This window comes from Bos indicus x Bos taurus, chromosome 9 (assembly GCF_003369695.1).
Source record: "Bos indicus x Bos taurus breed Angus x Brahman F1 hybrid chromosome 9, Bos_hybrid_MaternalHap_v2.0, whole genome shotgun sequence".
Classification (NCBI taxonomy): domain Eukaryota; kingdom Metazoa; phylum Chordata; class Mammalia; order Artiodactyla; family Bovidae; genus Bos; species Bos indicus x Bos taurus.
The window spans coordinates 23,857,085-23,876,763 of NC_040084.1; the positions used below are offsets into that span (position 1 = coordinate 23,857,085).

The window sequence follows — 19,679 nt, forward strand, 5'->3', positions numbered from 1 at the left end:
TTAAGTTCTTGGGGAGCAGCAACCCCTTGCCCACATGCTCGCAGGCCTCACAAGTTTCCTATTCTAATAAACCACTTCTTATTCTATCCCTTTGCCTCTTGCCGAATTCTTCTGCACTGAGACATAAAGAACCCGAGCTCCTTGGAGCCCCCCAAAACCAACCTACGTTGTTTCTTCATTCTGTCTCTATTGTTGGAAAACATTCTTTTTAATGACATATTTGTGGTTTTTTTACATTTACTTTTTTAAAGGTTTTTGTTGTTGTTGTTGTTGACAGGCACACACAGTTTTATTTATTTATTTACTTAATTCAGGTATTTGTTTTTGGCTGTACTGGGTCTTCGTTGCTGCAAGTGGGCTTTCTCTAGTTGCAGTGCATGGGCTTCTCATTGTGGTAGTTTCTCTTGTTGCAGAGCACAGGCCCTAGGCACACAGCTTCAGGAGTTGCAGCACAGGGACGCTGGAGAATGTGCTCAGTAGCTGTGGTGCACAGACTCAATTGCTCCACAGCATGGGGAATCTTCCTGGACTAGGGATCAAACCTGTATCCCATGTATTAGCAAGTGGAATCCTATCCACTGCACCACAAGGGAAGTCCTGGAAAGCTTTCAATGAAAGCTTCATGCTCTAAAGTCACCACCAGCTACCCAGTGTCATCTGTCTCCTCAGAGAAAAATCTTGACAACTTTGATCCTTAAGGATTTATTATCAAGTGTGGACCAAAGGAAGGGAAAATTGCCTAATTGCTGTAAACTTGTCATTAGTGAAAACACACACACAAAACCCTAACAAATTAATTCTATATTCTATTTGTCAGTTCTGTTTTATGAGTTTTAAAACTTGTCAGTATTTCGGTTTAAAATGTTCTGGACTTTGGTTATAAGTCAGCAAGACATATTGGTCTAAATTTCATGATATTGGGTTACATAGGATAACAACAGAAGAGTCATCCAAGTTTATTGTCTGTTTATTTATTTCTCAGTGGTTTATGATAGATTAATACAATCTTCTTTAGACCTTGAACATTTTAAGTATTAGTAAATTTAAAAATCAAGAATTATTAATTGAGAAAAATCATGATAGCATTAATTTGAACCTGAAGATGGGACAGCATGGACAAAGTCCTAACACATGAGCATAAGTCAAAGACACCAGAAACAAGAAAACTGTATAATTGTGACAGTGTTAAATTTTGATATTACTGTTGTTCAGCAAGTTAGAATTGTTCATTTTGATTCACTAATCATCCCAGAAATGTTGGATTAAAGATTACAAGAATTGCTTCAAAAATCTCTAGAAGTAGCATCTTTGCAGCCTGTGTCTTCATTAAAATTTTCCATATAGTTAAAGATAGTGAACCTGGAAAGGATATAAAATAATTACAAGTAAATTAAAATGTATACTCATTTGCTGAAATGTTTATTTTAAATAAAATTCTATGTATTTTGGATACAAATATATGTATACATTACATGATAGTTATACACATAAATCTTTAAATTTGAAATTGATTGACCAGATTTTCACACAAAAATCAATAAGAAATATAAGCAATTAACCAGAAAACTGGGAAAAGAACACCTATTCAAGAAATTGTAAATTAATATGAGTGAAGTAGCACTTTATACATTACACACAAATTTTAGAAATTGCTATATGATAGTAGGTTGGAGAAAAAAGGAAACTCAATTCATTTGTAACAAAAATGTAAACTCCTGACAAATTTTTGAACACCATTTAGCAATATATGTGGGAGAAGGCAATGGCACCCCACTCCAGTACTCTTGCCTGAAAAATCCCATGGACGGAAGAGCCTGGTAGGCTGCAGTCCATGGGGTCGCTAGGAGTTGGACACGACTGAGCGACTTCACTTTCACTTTTCACTTTCATGCATTGGAGAAGGAAACGGCAACCCACTCCAGTGTTCTTGCCTGGAGAGAATCCCAGGGACGGGGGAGCCTGGTGGGCTGCTGTCTATGGGATCGCACAGAGTCAGACATGACTGAAGCGACTTAGCAGCAGCAGCAGCAGCAATATATGACCTACCAACTTGAATACATTTCCTTTATACATATTTTTTGGTAAAATAACAAATTATGGCAAGAAATACATACATAAAGTGCCACTTTTGTAGTATTTCCTGTTATATAGTTTATAACAGAAAATAATGTCCACAGTTATGATGTATTCATTAACACTACATATAATTTAAACTGAATGGATTAGATCGATCTGTCCTGATACTGCAAAAGCTCCATGTAGATTTTCCAGTAAAAACTATGTGCAGAGCAGTGAGTATAATTTCATTTGTACTAGCAGCATGGGTTTTACTTATTCAATTATTTGCAGTGTTTTAAGTATATTTCAAATTCTATGAATTTGCACCAAGGACTGATTTTTTAAAATTGGGTGATGAACCACGCATTCAGTTGAGTATATCCTTCCCTTTTTCCCTTGTCTTTCACTACTCTTCTTCCCTCAGCTATCTGTAGTTGCCTCAGACAACCACTTTGCCTTCTTGCATTTCTTTTTCTTTAGGATGATTTTGGTGACTGCCTCCTGTACAGTGTTACAAATTTCAGTCCATAGTTCTTCAGGCACTTTGTCTACCAGATTTAACCCCTTGAATCTATTTGTCACCTCCACTGTATAATCATAAGGGATTTGATTTAGGTCATACCTGAATGGCCTAGTGGTTTTCCCTATTTTCTTCAATTTAACACTGAATTTTTCAATAAGGAGCTCATGATCTCAGCCACAGTCAGCTCTAGGTCTTATTTTTACTGACTGTATAGAGCTTCTCCATCTTTGACTGCAAAGAACATAATCAATCCGATTTTGGTATTGATCATCTGGTTATGTCCACGAGTAAATCCATCTCTTGGTTTTTTGGAAAAAGGTGTTTGCTATGATCAGCATTTTCTCTTGACAAAACTCTGTTAACCTTTGTTCTGCTTCATTTTGTATTCCAAGGCCAAACTTGCCTGTTACTCCAGTATAACAGATACTCCAGTTATCTCTTGACTTTGTACTTTTGCATTTCCAATCTCCAACGATGAAAAGGACATCCTTTTTTTTTGTTTGTTTGTTTTAGTCCTAGAAGGTAGGTCTTCATAAAATCAGTAAACTTCAGCTTCTTGGGAATCAGTGATTGAGGCATAGATTTGGATTACTCTGATGGTGAATGATTTGCTTAGGAAATGAACTGAGAACATTGTGTCATTTTTGAAATTGGACCCGAGTACTGCATTTCCAGTTCTATGGTTGACCATGAGGGCTACTCCATTTCTTCTAAAGGATTCTTACCCACAGTAGTATATATAATGGTCATCTGAATTAAATTCACCTGTTCACATCCAATTTAGTTCACTGATTCCTAAGATATCAATGTTCAATCTTGCCATCTCCTGTTGACCACATACAATTTACCTTAATTCATGAACCTAACATTCCAGGTTCCTATACAATATTGTTCTTTACAGTATCGGACTTTACTTTCACCACCAGACACATCCACAACTGAGCATCGTTTCTGCTTTGGCCCAACCACTTCATACTTTCTGGAGCTATTAGTAATCGCCCTCCACTCTTCCCCAGTAGCATACTGGACATCTTCCCACCTGGAGGACTCATCTTCCAGTGTCCTGTGTTTTTGCTTTTTCATGATGTTCATAGGGCTCTCGTGGCAAGAATATTTGAGTGGGTTGCCATTTCCTCCTCCAATGGACCATGTTTTATCAGAACTCTTCACTATGACCCATCTGTCTTGGGTAGCCCTGCCTGACATGGCTCATAGCTTCACTGAGTTATGCAAGCCCCTTCACCAGGGCAAGGCTGTGATCCATGAAGGGGAAAATATGTGTAGTCAAGGGTTAAAAGCTGATGCCATTGCAGATAGACAGGTGGCTGAGAATTTTACATAATTAAAAATTTTTTTAAACTACATGACAATTCTTAGAATTGATTACATTCTTCATCAGTGAAATGTTAAAGAGCTAATTGGAAGTCTGAAAAGTCTGTTTTTACTTATTTATTCAGTGAATTTAACTCAGATTTCTTGTGAAGAGCATCATAAAGTATCTCTGGAGACTAAAAGTTACTTAAATGATATTTTGAGAGGATTTTTGTGAATAGAAATATGTGTCTTTATTTAATTAATTTAAATGCTCATTTTTGAATATCACTAATTGTATTTTACTAATGCTTTGCTTTTAACATACCTGTTTTCCCTATTCTCTGCTTATTTGGAGATCCCAAGGCCTTTTGTGCTGTTACTGAATTCTGACTGTCAGCAGGAATGTGAAGAGTGATTAACCATGACAACGGTGGATAAATAATAGTAAATACCTTGTTATGTGATATCTAAACAAGTATACTATCAAGGTTTGTTTTTTTAATCATTAGTTTTCCATATTTAATCTTGAATTCTTTCTGGTGAAAGCAACTCAAAACCACATATTAAATTCAAAGCTAAATTTTGGTAAAATCAAATCTTGTCAAAATATTGCTGTATAGGGCCTTCAATTCTTGACTCAGTTCTTTACCCTTTAATCTTAGCAGGGAAGAGCCAGTCTATATGATCCAGGCCTAGAATACAATTATGCTATGTGATAATTTGACAGAGATGGCTAGGCAGATCCTAAAACATCTCCTTTCATGGAGTAGATTTGTAACACAAAACCGTTCTTAGGCAACAATTTAATTCCTTAGCCCCTGCTTGCATCCAAATATGGGATAATGTGCCTAGGTTATACCAGTAAAGTATGAGATGAAGTGAAGGAAGTGTCAAGACTTTCTCCAACACAGTATCCTTCTGTTGGTGAGATGTGAATCATGTAGAGGTTGGGGGTTGGAAGAGCTAGAGATGAAAGCATCTTCAGTCAGCATTGTGTGAAGGAAAGCTGCCACTGACAGAGAACATTGCCCTGGAACCATTATTGGAGGAAGCAAGAAGAGACTTCAGTTGCAGAAGCTCCTAAAATGTTTGGGTTTGTTATTCTACCTAATGCAAATGAGATTTCAGAAACATATAGTTTAACATTTACTTTGCTTTTATATCTTTTAAATCTTTCAGATTCATTTTTGTTGTTGTTGTTGTTTTAAAAATACGAATATTGGGGGACTTCTGTGGCAGTCCAGTGGTTAAGACTTTGCCTTCCAATGAAGGGAGTGTGGGTTTGATCCCCAGTCGGGGAGGTAGGATCCCACATGCCTCATGGCCAAAACATAAAATAGAAGCAATATTGTAACACATTCAATAAAGACTTTAAAAATGGTCTGCTCAAAAAAAAAAAAAAAAAAAGAGCTTTAATTTTTTTTAGTTTTTAAAAGTACTAATATCTTAATTATGTTTTAAGTTTGATACACTGCATAAGTGCATGCCTGGAAAACTGGGATGATGTAGTAATTCAAACTTGCAATTACAGATTTCTTTTTTTCACTCTGCTAAGACACTCAGCAGTTGAGGGGCTGAAGCAGAATACTTCTGCCATGACTGGTAAGGCTGGTGGGAGGGAGCTCATGTAAGTCAGTTTGCTGGTTTTCTTATGGTACGTTTTTCTTTTTTTCTAAATGTAAGAGTGACATTAAGGCTTTAAAAAAAATACTGTAACAACAACAACAGAAAGAATATATCTGGGTTTGTAGATGAAAAAAGTACACGAGATAGTCTGGTAGCTTCATGGGTCAATAAGGACCTGTGTGGTCAGGGCCCGTAAGTCGGCTGCTCTCTTTCTGTCTGAGCATTGCTTGCCCCGCTCCACACTGCCTTACCTTTGCCTAACATGCATGATTGCCTCTCCTTCCTAAGCCGAAAGTTTAAACAGTAACTACATGCATGATCAGCCCAACCCTCAGTTAATGACTGTTGTAGTACTCGGACCAGAATGGCTCTGGTTTCTTTAAGAGTATGTGTTATGACAACATGTATCTTTGATCGTCATTATTTCTTCCTTTCTCTATTCAACGCGATATTGATTAAAGGTATTGTTTATAAGCCTTTACCTGTTGAGCTATCCACTTTATAAAGAAGATTTAGACCAAGCAGGACTATGTTCTGAAGGTCAGTAAAGTCGCTGATGAAGGGAGCTTTGTCCCCATCCACAAGCACTCGGGGTGGCAGGGCCTGCTGGAACTCAGATACTGTACTGAAGATCGTGGGAAAGCTGGCTGCAGCTAGATAGTCCAGAACCACGCACCAATCTTTCCCAAAACCCATTTCTGGTTTAGAATAATATTCTAACCTAAAAGACAAGCGGAAACAGGGTACAGTTATCATTTGTCACTCAGAACGGCACCCTTGTCATTTTCTTAAAAAGATCACTTTCTGTCAACAAACTAAGAATGTAATTTTTAGTTTTAGAATGTGATGGCTTGAGTGCCTGCCTTAGATGATATAGGTAACTAATCCCCAAAGATTAAATATAATATTTAATAAGAAGACTGATATTAGGAAATAAAAAGGTATAGATAAGACCAAAATTTATTTGCCGTATTAAGTAGAGGTAACTTGAGATCCATGCTTACCTGTCTTCAAAAATTTTGTAACCATCTTTCAAGCTTGAGACATGTGCCTCCCACAAGTACTTCAATAAGTCCTCGAAGCTACTAGAAGGTGACTGCAAATGCTACAGTAGAGGGAAGAAATGTATTCATGTTTGCTCAACTAGAACAATTCTTCTCTCCACAATTTCACTTTGTCCACATTTCCAATTTAGCAATAGTCTACATCACAGGAGAATTTTGTTTCTGTGGATTAATTTGCACAAGCCATGAGTGACAAACAATCTGTAAAGACTACAATAATGATTAGGAGTAGATTAGGAGCAGATTAAGAGTAATATTGCATGTATCTATAAGAGATGAACAGCACTTTTCCCCCCAAAGTCAGAATCATTTTTAATTTATTTTTTTTGTTGAAGGATAATTGCCTTACAGAATTTTGTTGTTTTCAAACCTCAAGACAACTTTATTTTTTGTTTATCAGCTGTTTTTCTGCTGCCATAGTTGAAATTACCACAAAAGTTTAAGAAAAGGTGGAAATTACAAGAATATATAACTTAATAAAATCTTTAAAAATGAACTAACAGTCTATAGAACTAGCAAGTATCTCTTTTTGCATTGATTTTGGTCCATGACTATGCTTCACCGATGTATTTTAGTTTGGTCATTGAATATGTGGTTTTGATTGCCACATAATAGCTTAGTTATACCTGTTTGTGACCACTTATCAAATCATTTGAAAGAAGTTAACTAACTATTCTAAAACCAACCCCATAATCATATTTCTCCCAAGTGTTATTGCTCACTTGATCTGAAGGTTCAATTTACCAGAATAATCTTTTCATTCAGTGTGTGCTCTCGCATTTATGTACGGCTTGTTTAGAGTGAGATGAGTGGATAGATTTGCTGTTAATGCTGTATTGGTTCAGAAGGTGTAAATGACATGTAATGCCTTGATGTCACGGAATGAAAATGAAAGAGAGTGAAAATGGTAGTCGCTCAGTCGTGTCCAACTCTTTGCGACGCCATAGACTGTAGCCTGCCAGGCTCCTCTGTCCATGGGATTCTCCAGGCAAGAATACTGGAGTGGGTAGCCATTCTCTTCTCTAGGGGATCTTCTATCTTCCTGACCCAGGGACAGAACCCATGTCTCTTGCATCGCAGGCAGATTCTTTACTGTGAGCCACAAAGGAAGCCCGTAAAGTAATGATATTAATATAACTTGTATAAAAACTTATATTTTTATACCATATAATACGCACAAAAGCCTAAACAAAACAGCACACATATATGTGGACTCTAGAAAAACGGTACTGATGAACCTATTTACAAGGCAGGAATAGAGGTGCGGGTGTCAAGAATGGGCTTGTGGACACAGCGGAGGATGGAGAAAGGGGGACAAATTGAGAGAACAACATTGGCATTATTCACTGTCAGGTGTAAAAATGCGTAGCTAGTGGGAGACTGCTGTATAGCACAGGAGCTCAGCTCAGTGCTCTGCAATGATCTGGAAGAGTGGAATGGGGGAGGGGAGGCTCAAGAAGAAGAGGATATATGCATAGCACGTGGATGTGCATGAGTGCTCAGTTGTGTCCTACTCTTTGCGATGCCATGGACTGTCGCCCGCCAGGCTATGATAGAGGTTCCTTTGTCCATTGAATTCCCCAGGCAATAATACTGGAGTGGGTTGCCATTTCCTCCTCCAGGGGATCTTCCCAACCCAGGGACTGAACCCATGTCTCCTGTGTCTCCTGCATTGCAGGTAGATTCTTTACTCTCTGAGCCACCAGGGAAGCCTGTGTATGTATATATGTATGTGTGTGTGTGTGTGTGTGTGTGTGTGTGTGTACATATAGCTGATTCACAGTGTTGTACAGCAGAAACTAACAGAACATTGTAAAGCAATTATATTCCAATAAAAAAAGAAATTCTCTTACCACCTCCTGAAAGATTAAATAATAGAACTTGAAAAAGGCACCTTGTAAAGGGCATTCCACTTCCTCATTGTTGAAGGAAAGGAGGACTGACAACTAGAAACATTAAGACAAAACTTTGTCTGGTCCTTGGATGGTGGCAAAAGCAGCACTTGATCTGATGATATCCCCATTATGCCAGAATCAACCGCAGCAAGGAAGGGCAGTGCACAGAGAAAGTAATTCATATCTGTAAAAGAAGATACCTGTCATTACCACAAGCGCCAACAAATATGAAAGAGGATATTTTTAAGTAATCTGTATGCTAAGTCACTTCAGTCGTGTCCAACTCTGTGACCCCATAGACGGCAGCCCACCAGGCTCCCCCGTCCTTGGGATTCTCCAAGCAAGAACACTGGAGTGGGTTGCTATTTCCTTCTCCAATGCATGAAAGTGAAAAGAGAAAGTGAAGTCGCTCAGTCGTGTCCGACTCCTAGGAACCCCATGGACTGCAGCCCACCAGGCTCCTCCATCCATGGGATTTTCCAGGCAAGTATACTGGAATAAGCCATTAAGCAAAAAGTCAGAGATCCAGAAACATGAAAAAAAGTCACTGCAAAATATTGAAAATCTCCCTAAGGATCATATACATAACTCTATCGCATTTCGGTTAATAACCCTACAATAGAAATGAATATGGGCTAAAAGAGTTGAGTGCTGCTGCTGCTGCTCGGTGGTGTCTGACTCTCTGTGACCTTTTGGACTGTAGCCCACCAGGCTCCTCTGTCCATGGGATTTCCCAGGCAAGAATCCTGGAGTGGATTGCCATTTCCTTCTCCAGAGGATCTTCCCAACCCAGGAATCAAACCCGTGTCTCCTGTTGTCTCTTGCACTGTGGGCACACTCTCTACCCACTGAGCCATCAGGGAAGCAAATAGTTGTCTACAACATTTTAACACACAAAAAGTAATTTTAATGAATTTGGTATCATTCATGTTTTCAAAGCATTATATAAAAATGGAAGAAAGATATCTACTTGTGCATAGAATGATACACTTCTGAGGTTTTACCATGAAATGTGACTTTTTTCTAAATTATCTTAATATGCGTACAGTGTTGGTATTTTGTATTTTATGTTTAATGTACAACCATGATATTGTGAAGTGCTTGTCCCACATTAAGTCTTTGAAGCAAAAATGTTGGCTAAGTGTTGGCAACAAATCTTTGGATAATTAAATTAGCACTGAATTAAGATTTTTAAAATTGTTGTCTAAGTAGAACCTATACCAACAAATTTAGACATACGATGTAGTTGACTGTAAAACGTGTTGTACTGATTAGCACTGTCGATGCAGAACACTTTTCATCATAGACATGCATTTTGAATGCAGTCCTCCGCCCCAGGGTAGCAGGCTGATATTCCAAACTATTGGAGTCCATGTGAGAAAAAAGAAGCTTAAATTCTAGATCTGTGGCCATGACAATTTCTGAGTCTTTGAAAAGACTAAATGAGTGTCATACAAGAAAAATAAGTAAAGATGTATACAATGAGTGCCACTCTAAGAAAGTGAAATTAACTGTGACCTTGTTTCTAATTAGTGGGAAATATCTCAAAGAAATTGTGTGTAAATTAATTTCAGCACTAACACACAAGATAAAATTAAAGAATTAGGAAATACCTTCTGATTATTTGACTATTAAATATCTGACAGAAGCCTTACATTACTAATTGATAGAATGATTTGTGATACATTCATCTCTGACATTTTTACAAGTTTCCTAGTTAAATATATTTGGTCTGAGCAAAATGGAAAAAGAAAAAAGTATTATTTTCTCGTTCTCTCCTTTTTCATCCTTCCTGGTCCTGGAGACTCCTCTGATTAGTGGGACCTCCCATCTAACACCAGAGCTGGTCATTCAAAAGCCATTGTCCTTGGCAGGTCCTTGTTGCAGTCCCTGGGTAAAATAGGCCCTAAGGAATCGTTACGGAAATTGCGGCCATTAAATCCTAGAATGTGACAGAAAGGCCACGAGATACATGATGAAGTGGATTCATTTTTATGGAGCAATAGCGCTGTTTTTGTTTTGTCTCTGTCCCTAAGATTTTAACTTGGATATTTTCTTTGGGGGAAGATTATTAAGTATTTTGCTATTAAATGAACATACCAGCCCACCAACTGTCTACAGAGATGCACAAACGATCTCCAGATTCATAGCCACAGTCTGTCATTCGGGTGGGATCAACCAATCTGCCTAGAAGAGAGAGGATGAACAGATTATTTCCTGTGCACGTTTTGAAACTTGTTATAATCATCCCTTGCCTAATTCATTTTGTTTGCAAAGAAGCACAAACATTTATCTTCTCATGACTTGTGTTTCTCTTCCTATCACTCTTTACCTTCGTTTCCCATCTCAGGGCCAATTTCTTTTCCTTCATCTAACATCACAACAATATTCCACTTTAGAATGATCTGTTTCGAATATTATTTGCTTTTGTATTTATTCTTTTTCCTAACCTGATTGTTATTAAACAATGATCATTAAAGAACTTGCTAATGCTATTCACCTGCATGAATATTAGAAGTGTGAACTTTCCTGATTGTTCCTCAAACTGCAAAGGCGCACGCGCACACACACACACACACACACACACACACACACACTGCACCCAGTCAGACACTTGTTCTTTACCTTCATTTTCCATACTATTGAGATAAGAGTCGAGTTTCTGCTGGAGGACCTAGGCATTGATAGTTTTGAAAATTAGTTGTTTTCAATGTGCAGCCACTCCTGAGAACCACTGTTTTTGTTCATACTTTTATTCCCTAGGAGATTTCATTTCCCCAAGGAAATTCGTTCACATTTCAAATTTCAATTCAGATCCATTTTTTTCTGATTATTCCATCTGACTCCACCGTGTCCCTTTGTTTTGCACTTTAATTTTTAACCAAGAGTTGTTATTTATTGCTCATTGTTGCATTTCTGATATCTTTTCTGTTTTAATTGTGTTGTAAGGTCTTGGATGGCAAGGAAACTGTCTGAAATACTCCCACCCCACAGCTGCTTTTAGAAAATGCTGGAGACATATAAGCCCATTATTAGGTAAGTTTACTCAGGCTTGATCATAATATGTAAGTGTAATGAAAGAATAAGAAAAACATTAATCTACCAGCCTATTCAGCCTCCATCTATTGCTGGCCCCTAGGCCCCTGAGACTGGCATGCCTCCCATAGTGCTAATGATTTCTCCTAGATCTCCATCTTTTTGACTCTGGGAAAAGCCTGATAAAGAGCTGGTTTGAGTCTCAAGACATCACCTGACAAAGGCGTGTGAACAGCCAACTTCAGGAGCTCCTGCAGGTGACTCCTCCTTAGATCTCAGATAAACTATAATCTTCTCCCTATATATATATATATTTATTTCATCAGAACAGAACAAATTTCTGCCGGGGTCCTGCCCCGGCTGATCCAGGGTATTCGAAGGAGAGACAGCGTAGGCGAAGATCAGGAAACAATTGCTTAATTAAATGTTAATTAAGGATATAAAGAGTAATAGAATGAGGATAGCTCAGTAGGAAAATTCAGTGGAGAAAAGAGGCTGAGTAGCTTGGTTTACGCGGGAGACCAATAAAACTTCAAGACAAGAAGTTTGCACCACTTACGTAGGCCGCAGGCGTCCTTCCGTTCTCCCGAAGGAGAGGAGACACTGAGGCCTCCCCGGTCGGATCTTAGAAGCCCAGGCATAATTAGTAAGCATGGTGGGTTCCGCGCTCCACATGGAGACTCAGCCAGAGTGAAAGAGAGAGAGACATGGGGAGACCAGTATTTCGAGAAACTGATCCCAATTCTTTATTTTCCATGGTCTACTTTTATACACTGAGATGTTATGCAAAAGTCACGCGGGGTCAGCAGTCCTGACTTTTATTAAAGTCAGGTGCTTCATACAAATGTATACAGAGGTCTTAGGGGTGTTACATCATCTTCTGGCCAGGGGGGCCTGCCGACAATTTACGACCCTCTCCTTGTGACAGCAGTCAGTCAACCAGGACACTTATTTCTCCAGGGGTAAGTATTCTTAAAACAGACGCCACCCAAATAAAGTCACGCTCCTATAGGGTGAGGGTGTAGTGGGTTTTAGTTAAGGAAAGAATTTACTTAGCCTAAGGTCTAACGTGATTAATATCAAAGGTTAATACTTATTTCTTCTATATACTCATTAACATGTGTAAGGGCAGGGGATGTGGAGACTTAGCAACAAACATTGGCTCAACAAATGAAAAACCCTTCACCAATACAATTTCTAATCAGCCCATTATACTTATACTAATAGTTTTCTAACTTCTCTAAAGAACCTGTTTTTAGAGGGTTTAAAGCATCTCGTGCCTCTCATGGTTGGGAGGCTGTGAGCAATCACATGTGGCCGGACGAGCCTGTCAGGCAGGCTAGAGAACCTTCAGAGGAGTTTGTAGGTTAAAACACTCTTATCACGCCCAGGAATTATTATTAACTGGAGCTCTAGGTTAACTCCTTCTCCGAAAGAGGTGGTGGGGGACAGCCCCCCGTAAAGTCAGAGGTGTAGGGGAGAGCACAAAGTAGTAAAGTAGGCAGGCTCTGGTTATGGGGGTAGATGCTCGAGGAGTTCCAGGGGGACTCCTGAGGCTCGATCCCGCCTTTGCGTATGTCGAGCCTCCTTCCTCATGACCTTTGTCACGGGCGGAGTACCTCACTCTGGCCCCCAACAAATTTCCTTATCGGTAGTGTTATAATATGGAGTGAAAGAGACACCATTCTCTTTCATAAGACATTCTGCTAGCCAAACATCTTATAATTTATGAATCTTTGGCCCAAACATATCTGCCTACTAAACACTAGAATGTACTTTATTTTTGAAAGGAATTGATCTTTTGCAGAGAAACATCCTCATGAACAAGATCCCTTTCTTGCCTCTCTCCATCTACATGTATAGGTAATCATAGTTAGAACTTCAAGAAATTCAAAGTAATTTGACATCATCTGTTTCAGTGCATATCTTCTTGACTATTTTGTTCATCACAGTGCTTAGAATAGAATCTAGTGCCTAGTAGGAGTTCAAGTAGAATGCCCAATATGTTGGAAATGACGTCTTTTTGTGTTTGGCAACTATGCTATATGCCCCACTGCAGTTTCAAATCAAAACAGGCAACCCAGAAAGATTTATGGAGGAGAAAAAGTAGAAAACTAATGGTTATGAGGGGGAAAGAGGAAAAAGAAAGAACTTGATTTTCAAAATTTGGTTTATACAGAGTTCCATTTCCCAATTACCACATGGTTAGATTGGAAAAATCATACGAGTAAAAACAAATCATTCTTACCTGTTTTATATTGCCAGCCATGCTGCAAAGGTAATCCCCATAAAAAATTTTGTTCATTATCTGGTGCGAATTTTTCAAAATAATTGGCTGTCTTGTTCAGGAGGATTTTATACATGCCCATTCTCTTAGGGTATACCCAGGGATCAATAATGTACTTTCCATTCTCCACACTGTAGTCACTGAACTGACCTGGAGTCTCATTCCACAGTGGGAGATACTGATCTGAGAGACTAAAAACTTCTGCTGAAGAAACAAACATGCAACCAACCAGCACACAGGCCGAAGGAGCAAGGAGAGACAGCATGCTGGAGCTGGGGGGTTGAGATTATGGCAGGGCTTTTATTGGAAAGTGCAGAAAGAAGGCATGGTATTTCCTCATATCAGAGCATATCATCTTTGTTCGTTTCCTTGAGATAGTAGGAAAGTCTTACCAAGGAAAATAGGCTGCTTCCTCAGATTACAGAACAAACTAATGGACACCAGAAGAGAGAGGGGAGAAGGGCAGGGAGACGGGGTGGGGAGGGCGTTAAACTTGCATGAAATAAATAATCAGCAATATTACATAGCACAATTTATAAATACCCATGCAAATATGGGCTTCCCCTGTGGCTCAATGGTAAAGAATCCGCCTGCAGTTCGAGAGCCCCAGGAGATATGGGTTCAATCCCTGGGCTGGGTTAGCCCTCTTGCCTTACATTCTCCCCCTTCCCCCATGTTTACACAGTGTCTCATCTCCCCTTCTCCCAGTGTCGTAAGAACAACAGTTTGTCGCCATGCTATCCCCATATGCAGAGATTAGGGCTTCTCATAAGGGAACAAGAAATGCTGCTTCTTAAAGGAACAGAAGGGGCCAAAACTCCTTTTGGCCCCCTCCTCTAGTAACACAACTGCCCACGACCTGCTTGTGTCACGGAAGAAATTTTCTCAGATCTACTGAGATACCGTCTCCTGGGCTCAGAGTGCTCAACATTCCCACCAAAGAAAATAACTCCCTACTTGCAGGCTGTGACCGTATTTTTCAGTCGATAGCCCTCTTGCCCTGCATTCTTGCCCTTTCCCCATGTTTACACGGTTTCTAATCTTATCTTCTCCCAGTGTCCTAAGAACTACAGTTGTTGCCATGCTATTCCCATATGCAAAGATTAGGGCTTTTCATAAAGGAACAGGAGTGAAGGGACCAGAAGGGGTTTTGGCCCCCTCATCTAGTAACACAACTGCCCACAACCTGCTTGTGTCACGGAAGAAATTTTCTCAAGACTCTTTGTGGTCTTCTCTGTAAGAAACAATATTATTTCTTGCTGTCGTGCATGGCGGATGAATGAAAAGAGGAACCTGAAAGGTGGCTCCCAGGTATTTGACTTGGCCTGAGATACGGGTGGGTACAACTCCCAAGGTCACACTCATCCAGTCACGGAGGAAAGGTTTAACTCCTTGAGACTCACTTTTGGAATGGCAGCCACCGCCCCCTTTCCTCTTGAACTTAAGCCTTTCTCCAGCTTCACTGTCTTTTGCCTTGAGATAACTACAATAACTCAGAATTCAATGCAACTCATGTTTGCAGAAAGGTGGATTCACACTTTTATTGTCATTATACTGTAGACTGTTACACTGCTTATGATGTATGAGTACATCACAGAAAATGCCAGGCTGGGTGAAACAGAAGCTGGAATCAAGGTTGCTGGGAGAAATATCAATAACCTCAGATATGCAGATGACACCACCCTTATGGCAGAAAGTGAAGAACTAAAGAGCCTCTTGATGAAAGTGAAAGAGGAGAGTGAAAAAGTTGGCTTAAAACTCAGCATTCAGAAAACTAAGATCATGGCATCTTGATACTCACCCTGTCAGATGAGTATATACTTCTTGGTTCTGTCTCATCACGACAAAGATTTGGAGTGACGGACATTAAAGCCCTTGGTGTGTCACAGCTCTCAGGTCTCGAACAGACTATGTTATAGCTCTTTAGACAAATTAGTGTTACAGCTCCGTGTTATAGCTCTATTTTATTTAGATAATAGCAGGAAAATCCATCCTCGAGGCCTGAGGGCTTGCCAACCCAAAGATGTGAAGAGAAGAGAGCCCCAGCGCGGGAGAGAAAGAGAGAGACCCCCAGCCCTTTGGCTCCTCTTTTTATATGTCCCCCACCCACCTTCGGCCTGCTGTATGTAAATTGGGCTAGCCAGGAGTGTTGTTTGTTCTACCTGAGGTCCTCACTTTGGTCCTCGGACCTTCTTTTGTTCTATTTTCGCGGGCTTTTCTCCTCCTTGTCTTTTAGCCACCGCCATTCTGGACCCCTGTTTCCTATTCTAACAACCTAACAGTCACATCCATTCATAGCAAATAGATGGGGAAACAATGGAAACAGTGACAGACAATATATTTTTTTGGGCTCCAAAATCACTGCAGACGGTGACTGCAGCCATGAATCTAAAAGACGCTTGCTCCCTGGAAAAAAAGCTATGCTCAACTTAGACAGCAAATTGAAAAGCAGAGACATGACTTTGCCAACAAAGGTCCATCTAGTCACAGCTATGATTTTTCCAGTAGTCGTGTATGGATATAAGAGTTGGACTATGAAGAAAGCTGAGTACTGAAGAATTGATACCTTTGAACTGTGGTGTTGGAGAAGAGTCTTGAGAGTCCCTTGGACTGCATGGAGATCCAACCAGTCACTCCTAAAGGCAATCAGTCCTGAATATTCATTTGAAGGACTAATGTTGAAGCTGAAACTCTGATACTTTGGCCACCTGATGGGAAGATGGGAAAAGACCCTGATGCTGGGAAAGATTGAAGGCTGGAGGAGTAGGGGACGACAGAGGATGAGATGGTTGGATGGCATCACTGACTCAATGGGCATGAGTTTGGGTAAACTCCAGGAGTTGGTGATGGACAGGGGTCCTGGCATGCTGCAGTTCATGGGGTCGTACAGATTCGGACGTGACTGAGCGAATGAACTGAACTGAACTGACTGAACAAGCTGGAGTAACAGGTCTGTTTTTACCTGAGGGAAGGATAGAATTGTTGTAGTCAGGCGTTTTGGGAAACAAACTCACTCAGAATGACAATGCAGATGGTGGAGTGCAGTTTATTACACGGGCGGGCCCAAGGCAGAGTCTCCTCTTAGCCAAGGACCCCGACCAGTTTTTGTCAAAAGCTTATATACCCTAAGTGTATATAAGCTCCCCAAATTCCCTGAAACTAGTCTGAACAAAGGAAAAGAAAGATACAATCTAAGTTAACCCGTGATTCATATGCCTTAAGCCTAGGTAGTTAACAGTGGACAATTATCACCAGGCCTCTTGTCATACCCCAATAAACATAATAGAATTTATGATTCTATTCGGTTACACAGATAATTAAGGTATTCTTTTGGCAATGGAGAGTCTAGGTACGAGCAGTGGGGCTCTTCCTTCTGGGGGGTCTGGTTTTCCAGTTGGTATGTCACTTTCCTAGATACTGGGCATATAGCTCAAAGCCCACAGTCTGGCCCAAGACAGAGTCCTGCTTTTAAGATGGAGCTTGTTCTGTCTGCTTCCTCCTTCAGAATATTTCCACGTATCATGAAATCTAGTTGCCTGAAGGAAGAAAATATCATGTTCAGGTGAGCTGTTTTCTCAGGATTTCTTTTCTTTTCCTCTTGTGCAGCGAACACGTACACACTAAAATCTTCTGAAAGGAAAGATGGGTGTCTATTTTAATGTTTAACTACCAGGGGGCTATAAATTATAAGGTCTACAGAAGAGAAAAAACATTTTTGGGCTAGGATTTACTTTTCTAGCAATCTTGAATTGACAGGATATCTGCCTCATTTCCCCTCCCAGGAGCCAGTGGATCATGATAGTAAGATATGAATAGTAAGATATAAATATAAATACTTGAGATGAAAGAGTTTTAAATTTTAGAACAGGAAGAAATATGAAAAAATCATATAATGCAAAAAACTCATTTTATTGGCTTAAGAAACTGAGGTCCAGTCCAGAGACATCTATTTGCCCCAAATCACATATTGCATCAAGAATAGAAATAGGCCTTTCTGCAGGGGAGGAATGGAGACGCAGATGTGCGTCAAGTCTTCATATCAAGATTTGAATGACCTCATCAAGTAACTGGAGGGTCATAAATATTAGCCTGATTCCAGTGTTATAGAGCATGGTATGGTGAATTCTCTAAAGATACGTAAAATTTCTTTTTACACATCTATTGCTCCAGGGACAAATTTATTGATTACCTGCACCATGAAATATCGTTTCTGTAATAGAAGTTTAAGTTTATATTTAAAAAATTATCAAACTATGCTGAATTAAATATAATCTTAAAATAGTCAAGAGGTCAGTATTTTTGTGTAAGCTTTCCCTTTCCTAGAAATTTTACTGTAGTATGTAGAAATAATAAATGCTAGAATCATCCTGTTGTAAGTTTCACGTTTATAAAAGAAAGCAGCATGACTGATTGTATCAAAATAGTTGGTGGCACCAGAGTGGTCACAAAGAGTCGGACACGATGTGGCCGTTGAACAAGACAATATTCAATAGGTTATAAAGCGCCATCTCGTGGTCATCTGGAGAATTTAGCATTCAGGACCAAGCTGTCCAACCAGATCTGTCCCCTGCGTGCGGCTCACTCTTTCCTATTCTCGCAGCAAACTGTAGAGCAGCGCGGATTCCCGTCCTGTCCTTTCGGAATAAGCAAGTTCATCTCAAGAAAGGCCCCTAGGATTTGTATATAACTTTTACTTAATTCATAGTAGCAACTATTTGTTTCCCAGAAACAAGACTCTCTCCTGCAAACCTTGAAGTCTGGCTCATTTTATTTTGCATTTGAGAATAAATGGCTATTTTCCACAAGAGGATTTATTCCACTTTTTTTTTTCCCCCAATTCAAAGATATTGTTAAACATCAGCACTAAGAAACTGGTCTAGTAAATATTAGTTGAAATGACCCTTTAGATGTGCACTGTTTTATGACTGGGACCATAAAATACACAGATTTCTGGATGTAAATCTATGTTTCTGGCTTATGATACCTTATTAAAAATAGGCAAAACTTCCTCAGTTATTAATATCACAGTGAAATGTGAATAAAATTAAATTCTCTAGATGACCACTAGATGGTGCTATATAACCTATTGAATATCTTGTAACCACCCGCCCCCGCCCCCCACCTTTCATGGACTGCAGCACTCCAGGCCTCCCTGTCCCTCACCATCTCCCAGAGTTTGCCCAAGTTCATTTCCACTGAATCGGTGATGCCATCCAATCATCTTATCCTCTGTTGCCCTCTTCTGCCTTCAATCTTTCCCAGCATCGGGATCTTTTCCAATCAGTGGGCTCTTCGCATCAGGTGGCCAAAGTATTGGAGCTTCAGCTTCAGCATCAGTCTTTCCAATGAATACTCAGGGTTGATGTTCTTTAGGATTGACTGGATTGATCTGGATTGATTTAGGATTGATCTCCTTGCTGTCCAAGGGACTCTCAAGAGTCTTCTCCGGCACCACAGTTCTAATACCATCTACCATCTTGTTTTTACTGCCCTCTGTTTCAGGCTCGTTCCAGATGGCTTTTTAATGATTGCAGGTCCAATTTGAATTAATATTTATTAATGATGCATATAGATAGTGATCAAATAGTGTTGCTATTAGTTGAATGACCTGGGACCAGTCAGTTAGCCTCCTTGTGCCTCAGTTTCCTCATCTATGAAATGAGCAGAAGACTCCTTGCTCATGTAGGACCCCACGACATGGCCTCTTGGCCTTGGCAGAATACACCAAGGATGAGCCTGTGTCCTAAAAGCAGTGACTCTGAATCCTTCTCTGCCCTTTTTTCAAAACAGAATTGGGAAAGCCAGCCAGGGCTTCCCTGAAGTGGGAGGATCACAATGTGGGATGCAGGTGCCGGGGAAGAAGGGCGGGAACTGGC

General features: G+C 39.8%; 1 protein-coding gene across 1 annotated transcript; it reads right to left on the minus strand.

Annotated features, from left to right (window-relative positions):
* Positions 1-949: 949 nt before the first annotated feature.
* C9H6orf58 (chromosome 9 C6orf58 homolog) lies at positions 950-14,069 on the minus strand. The gene is made up of 6 exons (XM_027551038.1): positions 13,765-14,069; positions 10,581-10,667; positions 8,480-8,664; positions 6,526-6,626; positions 6,004-6,242; positions 950-1,359 (listed from the first exon to the last, which is right to left on the minus strand). The coding sequence occupies exons 1-6, from the start codon at positions 14,066-14,068 to the stop codon at positions 1,244-1,246; spliced, it is 1,032 nt and encodes a 343-aa protein (XP_027406839.1). The 5' UTR covers position 14,069; the 3' UTR covers positions 950-1,243.
* Positions 14,070-19,679: the final 5,610 nt, after the last annotated feature.

Coding starts and splice junctions, on each gene's coding strand:
- C9H6orf58 (XM_027551038.1), bottom strand. CDS start 14,068: ATGCTGTCTCTCCTTGCTCCTTCGGCCTGTGTGCTGGTTGGTTGCATG. Junction 10,668..13,764: donor TGGCTGGCAATATAAAACAG/GTAAGAATGATT, acceptor TCTCTCTTCTAG/GCAGATTGGTTGATCCCACC. Junction 6,243..6,525: donor TACAAAATTTTTGAAGACAG/GTAAGCATGGAT, acceptor CTTGTCTTTTAG/GTTAGAATATTATTCTAAAC.